Source organism: Phallusia mammillata, chromosome 6 (genome assembly GCF_965637545.1).
Source record: "Phallusia mammillata chromosome 6, kaPhaMamm4.hap1.1, whole genome shotgun sequence".
Lineage (NCBI taxonomy): Eukaryota > Metazoa > Chordata > Ascidiacea > Phlebobranchia > Ascidiidae > Phallusia > Phallusia mammillata.
In genome coordinates, this window is record NC_137257.1 from 11577356 (window position 1) to 11591159 (window position 13804).

The 13804-nt window shown below is 36.3% G+C and overlaps 2 protein-coding genes and 1 long non-coding RNA gene across 5 annotated transcripts; 2 read left to right on the forward strand and 1 right to left on the reverse strand.

The window, feature by feature from the left end:
• Positions 1-1967: 1967 nt before the first annotated feature.
• Positions 1968-5778, reverse strand: LOC145233932 (uncharacterized). Of its 2 annotated transcripts, none has more exons than XR_013861217.1 (4): positions 5713-5778; positions 5035-5350; positions 4791-4881; positions 1968-2324 (listed from the first exon to the last, which is right to left on the reverse strand). It is a non-coding gene; the product is annotated as an uncharacterized LOC145233932 (long non-coding RNA). The 2 variants fall into 2 exon arrangements; XR_013861218.1 differs by having other exon boundaries at positions 5035-5127; positions 5713-5770.
• On the forward strand, positions 2169-5433 carry LOC145233931 (uncharacterized). The gene is made up of 2 exons (XM_080098694.1): positions 2169-3900; positions 4025-5433. Exons 1-2 carry the CDS (start codon positions 2169-2171, stop codon positions 5431-5433), a joined length of 3141 nt encoding a protein of 1046 aa, XP_079954820.1.
• A 3075-nt stretch (positions 5779-8853) lies between the features above and the next one.
• On the forward strand, positions 8854-11444 carry LOC145233180 (RISC-loading complex subunit tarbp2-like). 2 transcript variants are annotated; one of them, XM_080097856.1, is made up of 3 exons: positions 8854-9064; positions 9118-9301; positions 10093-11444. In XM_080097856.1, the coding sequence occupies exon 3, from the start codon at positions 10153-10155 to the stop codon at positions 11080-11082; it is 930 nt and encodes a 309-aa protein (XP_079953982.1). In that variant the 5' UTR covers positions 8854-9064; positions 9118-9301; positions 10093-10152; the 3' UTR covers positions 11083-11444. The 2 variants fall into 2 exon arrangements, with proteins under 2 accessions (XP_079953982.1, XP_079953981.1); XM_080097855.1 differs by having other exon boundaries at positions 9132-9301.
• Positions 11445-13804: the final 2360 nt, after the last annotated feature.

A 13804-nucleotide genomic window follows, 5' to 3' on the forward strand; every position in this document is an offset into this window, starting at 1 on the left:
CTTCTTGTTTTTTTTTTCAATAGGCGTACAAAAATTCGGACACATACGCCTACTAGGCTGAAAATACTCTTTTTGGTCCTACAAAATCTGTTTGGAGCAGCTTTGAAATCCAAATACATAATATGTCAAGTATTACTTGTGTCACGACCGCCAGTACATATGTTGTAGCATACATGTTCACGGCCGCACAAATTCGTTCCTGTGGCCACATGCGGCCGTAGGTTGTGCACCCCTGGAAGAGTCATTTAGCTGAGTAAGCAAGTGCTCAGGAAACCAAGAGTGTTTTAGCATTTACATGAATTGACTAGCCGTTTTTTTGTCTGAATCGTCTTAAGCTTTCATGTAAATGTTGCAAAACTGTGATACATATTAGCGAAGAGGGACTTACCATGCAACAATAATGTTTGTACAAATTATGTCACAATTGGTGAAAACATCATTAGGCTACGTCACAAGACGCAATTAAATGGTAACTAAAAAACATAGGCACCGCAATAATAAAATTTCGTTTCAGAACCATCAGTTTATTTGCTTTTGATGTGTTTAAGATATTTAGTATGGAATTCGTCTTTGTAACACAGGAGTTGCTTTGTAGTTTGTAGTAAAGGGATTTTGACCTTGACTTCTTGGTAGATGAGTCTGACTTTTAGAATGTAGCCTATGTTTATTGAGGACACGATTATTTTAAAAGATTATCAAATGCTATGTAAGCTTTGGTAGCCTATCGTAAAAAGTTATAACGAGAGAGTACAAAGTTTAAGCATATTTCAACAGGAAACATGTAGCAGGAGGTTAACCAGTTGTTTCAAATGTCATTTCTGAAATTAGTCAAATGTTAATCTGAGATTAAAAAAAATATTCGTTTTGGTCTTAGCAGCAAATAATGTACGATTTTTCTGACGCATTTTTTTACCTGCACGTTTGTAATCACAGGCCAATATATGTCGCAAAATCAATTTTCAGTCTGTCCCATTCAGAAACGATGTAGGTTTTCATGCCCGAATTTCTATGTGTGAAGGAAAAAAATAATTTATCCCACCTATGAAGTGATGTGCTTTAGGCTATGTAACCCGCTACCCAAAGTTAAATTAAAGAGCGCCCCATTATGTTGGGAAAATGTTCAACTCTTTTATGTAGCAACAAATATTTTTCTGTATTTGTGTGCTTCTTCGGTCCTTAATAGAATCAACCCGCAAATTTATTTAACGCCGAAAGAAAAGTAAACTTGCCAAAAATCATTTTATTAGGTATACCTGACATTCTATTCGTAGAATTTTGTGCTAAGCAGATCCGTTTTGTACGAATGCACACTGCTGGTCTAAGTTGAAGAAGGCAGAACACAAATATGAATTTGATCCTGAACCTGGCCAAACGTTTTGTCCAATCTGAAATTTGATTTTATTCATCCATACTTCCTATATTCGAAATAAACCGTTTGTTGTGATGGGGCTGCTGGTGCGCGGAAAGCAAATACTTTACTGTCATGTGCGTTACATAACACAGAGCCTCACTTAACAGATATCAGTTTGACGCTTTGGAGCCGAGTTTTAAAATAACTCTACCAATAGTGTCATGGTATCAGATTGATATTTTGCAGCCAAGTTTCAAAATAACTTTACCAATGGTGCCACCGCCATGTATCAACTACAGATGAAGGAGGTGTTGATTTAAACGGGCGAAACTTTAGGTAAAATAAACGTTTTTTCATAATCACAGACGAAGGAGGTTTTTGTTCAAACGAAACTAACATCAAGGGAAATGAAAATAAGAACTCTTTCATACGAATAAAGTTGTTTTGGGGTGAAGGTGTAGATTCAGCGTGTTAGAACTCGATCCAATCGTGGTCTCACTTTTTGCACAACTTATCGTAACATTTAAAGAAGGAGCTACTGTTTACGGCTTGGCGACGATTTTGGCAAGTGTGTCCTTTTAACTAATGCTTTGCTGTGCAAAATAAAAAAGACGTATTTCAAAGAAGCAAATTTATTTCAGATTAAACGGCGGGTTTAAGAAAACTCGCATGAAAAGCAAAAACGTATTCAGAACAAAAAAACAACTACGCTAGTTTGACTGTTTAATTTAGTGTAGAAATAGCAATAAATAGTCATAACTATAGTTTAATTTAAGTTCGTTATTTTAAAGGTATTCTTTAACATATGATATAAGCTATGGCATCTACTGCGACAAGTTATGAGCAACTAATAGATGACTTGTTAAGAAAACATACCGTTTTAACAAAAAAACTGAAATCTGTCTGTCATCGCAATGGAAGGGAAATAAATCCAGCTCGGTCAGCAAAATCCATTCATCAACTGGGTAAAAATCTGGAAAAAATTGCAATATTGTATAATTCATCTGAAAACAGACAACAAAAAAACTTGGCAAAACTGTCTTGGGTTAGAAGTGCAGTTCTTTTGAATGCAGCAATTGTTAGAAAACCTGATAATGTGGAGGAGATAAAAAAAGATTTACATGAGCTTTGCAAAAAATTATGCAGATTATCAGGTGCTTTAAACAAAGATGCAGATTTGGTTGCAAAAGCCAAACTTCTATTTTGCAAAATTTCAAAAATGCGTGTCTTTGTTTCAAGTAAACTTGAGGAACTGATACAAGTTGGCCAGAACAGGGACCAAGAATGGGCAAGAAAAATTGAAGAACTTCAAAATGAAATCACTTGTCAATATACTGAATGTATGCATGATATCATGAAGTACTGTGTGCAAGTAATGGGAGATCCACCATGTAAATATGCACTTGTTGGAATGGGATCTTTGGCAAGAAAAGAGATAACACCATTTTCAGATTTTGAAAACATTGTCATTTTAGAAGAGGGAATTCAAGACATGCCAGGGTATGACAATAAACTTGAGTATTTTCGATGGACAACAACATTGTTTCAAGTAATTATGGTAAACATGGGTGAGACAATAATTCGCTTTGCAAATATTCCAGGACTCAACAATCCATATGACAAACAGGAAGACTGGTTTTATGATGCCCACACTCCATGCGGTATTTCACCAGATGGATTTGCTCCATATGCATGTAAAAATCCACTGGGGAGACAGGAATGGACAAAAAGCAAACCATGGTCTACTGAATTGATTAAACCAATCAGTGAAATGCTTAAATATTTAAACACCGAGCAAGCTTTGAAAAATGGATACCACCTTGCTGATGTGCTAACTAAGACCTGTTTTGTATTTGGAAGTCAAGAACTATATGAAGACTTCGCTTGCAAAGTTTTGCGTTTCTTAAGCAGCAATAAACAATCAATAATGAATATATTGGAGGATGTGCACAATCTAAAACTTGCAAACAACTGTTTAGACAAAACAACCAACACATATGACCTCAAAAAGTTGGCATACAGGGCAATGTCACAGTATATGCTTGCTATAGCGTACTTTGCAAAACTACCGTCTATCACAGCATTTGATATAGCTCATGATTTAGCAAAAGCAAAAAATGTTCGAATTTCTGTAACAGATGTGGAGAGCTTAGTTTTAGCAGCAGCAACCGCTTGTGAAATTCGTTTAAGGTTATACATGGAAAGTAGAGGACAAGAAGATGTAATTGTCACACAAAACGATGTAAAAGGTTTCAAAATAAAGAGATCTTCTGCGCAAGATACAAGTAACGAATGTCTTACAAACAGCATTACTACTGACAATCTAGTAGACTTTTTCAAGACCCTGGAAATAATGAGACGACTTGTGACTAATTTGATCAATAAACCCGACCAGAATGTGGTAGAAATAAATCTGCAATCTCACCCATCAGATGAAGCAGTGGTGGAATGTTTTGGAATGAGTGACAAAATAATTCAATTTTACAACAAACAACTACAACTAATTAAGGAAAATCCAACTTCAACAAATAAGGAAAAGGGGGAAATAGGTAAGAAATGTTTATCAAAACAATTGGAAATCTTAAATCCAAAAAAGATCATCTTAACTTAAAAGTCTATGATAAACTTAAAAACCATGGCTGTTGCTTATTTATATTTTTGTATCATTTTTAGATTGGTTGCATGACAACTTGGCTTTTCAATTCTTCAAAAAAGGAGACATATACCAAGCGCACCATCACACAAAAGCAAGACTTTGTCAGTATGAAAGGTTAAATGTTGAAAGATTTATGCCTCATATGGCATATTCAATGTATTTCGATAAAAATGATGAATTTATCCAAGACATTAAAGCTTTGCAAAAAAATGATCTTAGGGATAAAGCCAAGATTCTTGAATTTTTAACACTACTTTGGGAAACAGTCAACAGCATTTTGAACAATTTCCAAATGGAAATTATGAAGCCCTACAAGCAATTTGTGAAACAAGTCTACATGCAAATTTCTGGGAATGTCCTGGAAGAACAAACAACATTTCCAGACATTAACATCCACACAAGAATACAGAAGACTAGTGATATTACTTTACGATGTCTACAATTTGCAAATGACAACACTAAACATTACAAGCAAGCTGAGTATGACAATGCTTTACGATTAATGAAAAGAGTTTGGCAGTTTTACAAGTGTGAAAACATTGAAATCGAAGATTTAAATGCCATGAATGTACTTAATGAAGAAGCCATGCAAAGATATGACATGAAACAAGTTGTATACAATGTCATGACATCACATACTTTCAGGCACTTTATGGAAAAACTTGGACTTGAACCAAAATTAGAAACTGTTCTTCCATCAGCAGAGTGCTTTTGCCAAATTGAATTCATGCAAACAAACTACAGCAATGCCTTAAAACTGTACAAGTTGTTAGAAATATTTACCTGTTGGTTTGTTGATTCACAAAACCACAAATCTAACGAAAACAGGATCATGGTTGATACTTTGCATCAAATAGCCCGGTGTTTGATTTTGCTGAAATATGAAGGTGCAATGGATTATCTTAAACAGGAAATCACATTCAGAAAACAAATTTCAGACAACAGCAAAGAAGATGCAGCTATTGCAAGATGTTACTTTTCGAGAGCTTTGTGCTCTCTAAAGAATATGAACAAATGCAAAAAGTACCTGGATTGTGCTAAGGTTGTTTGGGAAAATGCAGACCCAGTGAAATGGAATCGGTCCATTACAGTTTCAACAGTTTTATTGAAATCCCTAAACCTAATGAGCAAACACAAACCTTCAGATATGTTGACTGAATTGAACCAAATTGAGGAAAATGCTTACAAAAACCAACGTAATGGCCATTATATGGAAGAGTTGGACAATGTACATGAGCAATTTATCCAATTTGCTGAGATCATGAGAAAAGAGAACAACTACATGGGTGCTTTGGTCTGCTATCACATTGCCCGGATTTTGTACATATACTTGTCTGGGATTCCTATGAACAATGTTGTTATTAACCTTAACAAAAAGATTTGCAGTTGTCTGCAATGCTTTGAAGTTCAAGATGATTTAGATTAATATTCTTTGGTAATTATTTATTGTAATTGTCTCTGGCATCACACACCTAAATGTGCATGTTTAAGTTTTTGAAGGAAACTTATGTTTTCAAAGTTCAGCAGATTAGTTAGGGTTCCATAAAGTTGGGTAGGGTTTTGTTTTTATGGGTTGTTGTTTACCTTTGTTTTATTTCCAACTTTCCATTAAAAAAACGTAACAAAAAACATAACTTGATTATAAAAGATTGTTGAAACCAAAGTCGTCTGCTTGTCTTTTCTTGTGAAATAAAAGTGTACTTACCTAAATCCATATCTATGGGGGTCCTAGTTGCCTGCAAACACCGTTCAGTTCAATAGAGTTAATAAAGTTTGGATCTGGTATACTTTTATGACCACACGTCATATCTGTGGACTGTGGATACAGTACACCAAACCACCGTCATTCTGGCAGAATTTTAGCTAGACCATACCGAAATAGTTTTAAAAGTTGCAGGTACGATACCCAAATAGATTAAACATATTTTTTAAAGTACACCGCATTTTACAAAAATGCGTATACTTGCATAAAAAGAAACAAATCAATTGAAAAATCAATTATAGTATAACCATAGATACTACATACACAAGATGGCAAGCGCATTGATATTGAGGGTAGAGCTACTAACACTGAGCTTCAGCTTTGGCCCGGTCTGAGAACTGCTGGTAGGTGGCGCAACGGAGCATAGGCGTTTATGTTGCTGTTACAGCAGTTTGGGTTTACGGTAAGAATTAGCGGGTTACAACGGGGAATACCCGCGATAGATTTCTATGGGGGTTAACGCGCATCGCTAACCACCAGTGTCATTCTGGCAGAATAATTTCCCCTAAACACAAAAATTTTACCACAAAATTTCAGGTACCATATCAAATGAAACATTAATGTAAAACACATTAAAAAAACGAAAAAATCAATGGAAAAATGACATGATAAAGAGCATTTTAATGTGATCACAGGTCAAAGAATATAAATACTCAAAATAACCATGCAAAATCTTGTGCGTCCATTGTGACATTTTTTTGAATTTTATTGTCATAATAGAAATCATAGCTCTCAGTGTCAAAACACACAAAAATTAGCCGTGAAAAACCTTAATTTTGAAACTGTTCCGGAGGGGGGCTTTTAACCAGCAGGATACCATGTTGTAGCCCGGAGATTACTCTTTTCTATCCCGTTGCCGTTACGAGACACCCTTTGCGCATTTTTACAGCAGAACGCTTTACGCGAGAGACCTTTTTCAAATTTTCAAACATCTGTTTAATTTTTCCAATGTGAATAAATTAGCCATAAACAACCTCAATTTTGAAACTGTTCCGGAGGGGGGCTTTTAACCAGCAAGATACCATGTTGTATTATCAACATGCAAAATTTTAGTTTGTTTGAATATTCAAAAATGAGAAACGAACATCTTAAATGATCGAAGGGCATGGCCGCCCCCTAACATAACGAGTTCGCACTACAGAAACGGGAAAGACCTACCGGCGCTAAATAACGAACGGTTAGCACATATTCAACCAGTTTTTGCAGACCAACTCGAAATTGCATCCATTACCAGCGTGCAAAGTTATAGTTCATTCCAATGAGCCAATCAAAAATGAGAAGCGAACATCTTAAATGATCGAAGGGCATGACCGCCCGACAACATGACGCATTCGCACCATGGAAACGGGAAAGACCTACCAGCGATAAAAAACGAACGGTTAGCACATATTCAATCAATTTTTGCAGACCAACTCGAAATTGCATCCAATACCAACGTGCAAAGTTATAGTTCATTCCAATGAGCCAATCAAAAATGAGAAGCGAACATCTTAAATGATCGAAGGGCATGACCGCCCGACAACATGACGCATTCGCACATTAGAAACGGGAAAGCCGTATCGACTCTAAAACCGGTTAAAACATGTAATTAATCAGCTTGTACAGAATAACATGAAATTGCAATCAGTACAAGGATGCGAAATTTCAGAAATCTATCATATACATAAGCGTGTGGATATATGTCTTGTGCTTATAACAGACTATACTTCAGTGCCGTGCTATGTTTGCAGCTCCGCTGTGCTTTTCTATCACGAGTCGATTTAGTATGCATTTGTTTTGACTTAGGTTTTATTTGGCCATAAAAATTGGAAACCTCACTTCAGGACAAAGGACAAACCTAAACGTGTCAAGAAATTACTTTTTTACGGAATAATGCCCATTGTTACTGATTATATGCAAGAACTTTTGCACGCGTGGCACACACACTGGAAACAGGAGATAATTGCCGCATGTAGTGCAGTTATGCTTTCATGCACATTGACTTAATTTGTAGTGAAATACGCAGTGGTGATTACAAAAAAAGCTTTAAGGGAAAATAAACACATTATTTGTTTGTTTAATATATTTCCGCATTAGAAAAAATCTACATGTCTTTGAAAAATTGAAAAAGGTCTCTCGCGTAAAGCGTTCTGCTGTAAAAATGCGCAAAGGGTGTGTCGTAACGGCAACGGGATAGAAAAGAGTAAGCTCTGGGCTACAACATGGTATCCTGCTGGTTAAAAGACCCCCTCCGGAACAGTTTCAAAATTGAGGTTGTTTACGGCTAATTTATTCGCATTGGAAAAATTAAACAGATGTTTGAAAATTTGAAAAAGGTCTCTCGCGTAAAGCGTTCTGCTGTAAAAATGCGCAAAGGGTGTCTCGTAACGGCAACGGGATAGAAAAGAGTAAGCTCCGGGCTACAACATGGTATCCAGCTGGTTAAAAGCCCCCTCCGGAACAGTTTCAAAATTAAGGTTTTTCACGGCTAATTTTTGTGTGTTTTGACACTGAGAGCTATGATTTCTATTATGACAATAAAATTCGAAAAAATGTCACAATGGACGCACAAGATTTTGCATGGTTCTATTTTATTTTGAGTATTTATATTCTTTGACCTGTGATTACATTAAAATGCTCTTTATCATGTCATTTTTCCATTTATTTTTTCGTTTTTTTAATTGTGTTTTTCATTAATGTTTCATTTGATATGGTACCTGAAATTTTGTGGTAAAATTTTTGTGTTTAGGGGAAATTATTCTGCCAGAATGACACTGGTCGCTAACCCGATCATGTAACTCAGCGGTTCCCAAACTGGGGTCCGCGGTCCTTTAGGGGTCCGTGAGGCGATTGAAGTAATTCTATAATCTTATTTGGCGTCAGTTTGTGCCACTAAATAAGTTTAAATCAAAGTAGAATTGAGAATCGACTGTCTCCATTGCTAAACAATGGCCTTTATTGAATGACAGCTATAATAAATGCAATTGTTCGCGCACAATCGTAATGTTTTTGTCCTGTTTGTGAAGTCACATGCTGTCCTTGGATGATTATTATGCGCAATTTTGCACAACTGGCTAAAATCCTGTAATCAACTTTTGTTTTCATGAAATACACATTTAGGCTTAAGGACCGCGAGCCCTCGAAATAATGGCAAGGGGACCGTTTAGAAAAAAATATTAAAAAGTTTGGGAACCACTGATGTAACTAAATAGGCTTAATTGTGAGCATCGCGTAAGTAGAGACCTACTGGTAACGCTATTACAAAGTGGAGACTGGATTTAGCGTATGCGCTATGCAGAATGGATATGAAAGATAGGTAATTTGCCTATAATTTACAAGTGTTGGCTAGCTGTGCGAACAAACATTTAGTTTTGTCCCTCCAGGTGAAATTGAAGACTTGGGGTTTTTGTACAGACAGGTGTTCAAGCTTTGCAAAAGCCACCTTCTCTTTGAATTTGTTTACTGGTTTTGAATACATACCACTGAATTCCAAAAACTACAAATGCAATACCAGTTGTAATTGCTGCAGAACAAATGTTGCTTGAAATCAAAGGTTTGGACATAATGTTTATATGCGGTGGTGGGATTCAGCCGGTTTGCACCGGCTCTATAGAACAGTCTCACAAAATTTTATGACATCAGCGAACCGGTTAGCATTGCTGGTTTTATTGTCAATGGACTTTTTGTAATAAAACCTGCTGAAAAATATGACTTTTGTGATAGAACTGACTGACAAAAAATTTGTATCCCACCACTGTTTATATCCTACATTTTTTCTGTTACTAGGAGAAGTTTGTTTAAGAAAGCCTCAAATCTAAAAAATGATATTGTGATGAAATGTATCCACAGTCCTTCAGATTCAATAAATAGAGGTTTGGTAATTAATTCTGTGGAGTTGTGGACACAAAGATTCAGTAAAAAATAGTCAAATAAAAAAAATGAATGTGCATTCACTTGTGAGTTGTGATAAATCCAAATTTAAAAAGGTTTTTGCAATACATTTAATTCTGTGCATCACAAAAAGTGGTTCTAAAAGGCGACCTATTTCTGGGCACACAACTTAGGAGTTTCTGTTTCTAGTAAGCCTAAACTCATACCCCCCTTTCGGAAAACAGACCCCAGTTGAAAACCAGACTTTCTAATCAGTGTGGTTTATTTATACATATGCCTTGCCATTCTTCACAACTTCCATATGAAAAACATGTTGACAAAGTTACTCAGTTGGCACAGAAATCAGTGTGTTTATGTATATTATATAAAATTACTTGCTGTAATTCACATACCATACATTCATTAGAAATGTCGATGAGAACATTTAATGTATTATTCATATTTGTTTTTCAGAGTTGCTTTCACAGCCTAATATAAAGTAACAAGTTTGCTATTCTGGATGCAGATTTTACTATGAGTCCTGTTAGCACCTTATCGGTCACGCCTAAGTCCGAACCATCAAGAGACTTCAAAACACCAATATCTGTATTGCAAGAATATTGCCAAAAGCTTGGTAAAACCCCTCGCTATGACCTCACAGCATTAGAAGGAAGAGCACACCAGCCCCAGTTTGTTTACAGATGTATGGTGGGAGATGTCACTGCAACTGGACAAGGAGGGAGCAAAAAGCAAGCAAAACATGCAGCAGCTGAGGCTGTGTTTAAAGCTTTAACTGCAGGTTTACTTCCTGATGAAACTAACCAAGTTGATGATAATCAAAACAATTTACATGTGGTGAGACATGTTGCTAAGGAATCAGATGAAAATAATCCAGTCGGGGCTCTGCAAGAAACGGTTGTGGCCAGAGGGTGGAGATTACCCGAATACACACTTGCACATGAAACTGGTCCAGCACACAAAAAGGAATTTATCATTTGTTGTACGGTTGAATCATTTAAAGAGTATGGAAGTGGATCAGCAAAAAAACATGCAAAACGAATTGCTGCAAGTAACATGTACAATAAAATATTAAACCTTCCACCAGAAGCGAAAGATAATGTCACCAATCAAAGCCGGGAAGCTAAAAGTAAAGTTGCTCTTCATGAACTAGCGAATTCACTTGGTGAGAGACTTGTACTCTCTGAAGTGGCAGTTAACTCCAATCATAAGCCCTGTGAGTTGTTGGACAGTTTGGCTAAAGATCACAACTTTGAAGTGATATACAAGGACATTGATTGCAAAACAATCAAAGGGCAACAACAGTGTATTATAGAACTTACAACTCAACCATTAAGCGTGGTTCATGGTTGTGGTGATTCATTGTGGGAAGCTTATTCCAGTGCTGCTTCAAGTGCATTATATTTCATAAAGTTGTTCACTGTAAATTCAAATGGAAGTGTATGAAGTGTTAAAGTGTTGGTTTCAAATAAATAGGTCATTCTTAGGATTATTTGTTCGTTGATTTTGGGTGTGAGGCTCATTGTGTTGTTATTTAAACTTTCAGTTTGCAAATTCCTGTTTTTTCTCTCTTTAACTCTTTTTTTATTGTGCATAATGCAAATGGAGTTTAAGTCATATTTAGAACAATCATTTCTTGCTTTTAATCAATGTGTCTTTAGAAATGTCACAACCAGTGAATTCAAGGCTGGGCTATGTGTGACGTGATAAGTGGTCTAACAATTCACTGCTGTAACAATGCGTTTGTCTGAATATTGCACCATATTTTTGTGTGAACCATTATTTTATGAATACAGCTAAACTGGTAAGATGTGCTTATGTTGCTGCCCTAGAGGAAAGTATATGCACGTTGATTTGTCTTTAAATGCAAACTCGTACCCGACAATTCCCTAAAAACGTTTTTGCTAATTATGGGTCCCCTTCCCTGAAGGGGACACATTTTGTTTTTGTCTATATTTTTTTTTTCTTTTTTTCCGTCTAACGCGGATTTGTTTCCACGTTTTGGTCAAGAAAGAATGGTTCAAACTTTTTCAAATTTACACACATTACAAAACGTGAAATTTTTAAAACGGCTATACTTGCTAAAGTACTTCTTTTTGGAGTTATATGCTTTGTTGTTTGGTGCAATATAAGGTATTTCAAAGAATTTTGTGCCTTAAAAAAGATTTACCCATTTTCACCCCTTAACCCCCAAAATATTCGTTTCTGTCTACTGCTGGTTTGTTAAGTGCGTTTGGTCAAAAACGAGTGCTTTAAATGTATTCAAACTTGCACTGATGTTAGTGATTGTTCCGAATTTGATCCTCCTGAAGTTTGACCCCAAACGACCCAGCGGTTCACCCATAGGCCCCCAAAACGAAAAAAATTAAAAATTAGCTGTACTGACCCAAGTACATAATCTGAGGGTTTCATGCTTTGTTGGTTGGTGCAACGTAAGCTATTCTAAAGAATTTTGTAACTTTTTATTGGATTCACCCATTTTTACCCCTTAAACCCCAAAATAATAAGTTTTAGGCCAGAAATACAAGCCCTAATGTGGTGAAAAGTTAAACAATTGTTTGCAGTAGGTTATTCGTTTAGTATTTAAAAATTTGCCTTAATCGGCCAAATAGTTACTTTTACAGTCCATAACACATGTACACTGTCAGTCATATAGAAGTCTCAAATCTCAAGGTAGTAATTCACTTGTTTACGATTGAGACGGGTAAATACAGCGGGAGTGCTCAGAATTCACTCGTTTACGATTAAGACGAGTGAATGCAGCGGGAGTGCTCAGCTTGACGTCCGGACGGACGTTTTACGAGACAGTCGTGTTGATGCGTTTTTTCTACCGCCTTTTTTGTGTGTGTTTCGCCGCCCTTTTCGCTTTATAATAACTTGTGTTTGCAATGTATGTCATTACCCTGATGAAGGTGTTTCGTATGGGACATCGAAACGTTGGCATATTACAATAAAAAAACTGCCGGAAGAGCTAAAAATTCTGTTGAGTCGTGTTGATGATTAGAAATCAGCTGTTTTTGCGCAGTTATGCTATGTCGTTTTATTAAGTTATCAAGCACATTTTCATTTTGGAAAATTGTGTTTAAAAACTGACCTTGAACGACAATATCAAGGTCAAAGCATGAGATTACATTTGAAAGTATTTTTCCTGTTCTTATTTACTGTTTTTTTTTTGTAATTATATGACAATAATGATGCAAAAAGAATACGGACAAAACTTTCAAAGTTGGGTTAAGGCTAAAGTTGGTTAAGTTTTTCCTTAAGAATCTAAAAATAACCAGGATGTTTGTTTACCATAAATCCGCACAAACGCGCGTGTGGGGACCCATTCGTTTTTGCTTGCAAAAACAATCATATGTGTAGATCAAATGATGTGTATAGTAAACTGGTAAATATCTAACAATGATTGTGCCCTATTTTTACTGTTACCAAATCGCCTATGCATATGTGTGGGGAACCATTAGATTATGCTTGCAGAAACAATTATGTTATAAAGTGCCTTGAAAAAAAAGAAGGGACTCAATGAAATGTAGGTGCCAAATATATATCTATTAGAAATATTCTAAATGGTATATGTGATACATCGTTAAATATGATGTAGTACATATAAACTGGCAATATATAGGAAAACCATTATTCTAGTTGGCACACGTATTTGAGAACCTTCCGTTTCTGCTTGCAGAAACAATCTTTGTAAATGCTAGATAAGTATCGGGGACCTAATTAAAATTAATTAACAAATATATATCCGTAAGGGTATAGCAAATGGTTGGATGACGTTGGTTATTATCCCCTTCCACAGGGGCGGCTCGTGCTAGGGTGCTGCGGAGCTGCAGCACCCCCTAGATATTTTCACCTAATATTCCTACCACAACAATACAGATAACTTTCATGATACTTATTTCATTCTTAAGTATAATTTCTGCCTTAATCGGCATTTTTTTTCATTTAATTATGACATTAATATGTTATCTATGGTGGAACTGCAGCTCCAGTTTCATGACGAATCGTGACGTTTCATGACGTTTTGCACTTGTGCGCATGCGCACTTGGGAAAGCTAAATGCCGGGCGAAATAGGCGACAGGGTGCTGCGGCTCGCGCAGCTCCACCAATCACGTAGCGTGTGAACCGGCCGCTGTAGTTGTGTTGTCTGTTCCGGGTCTATAT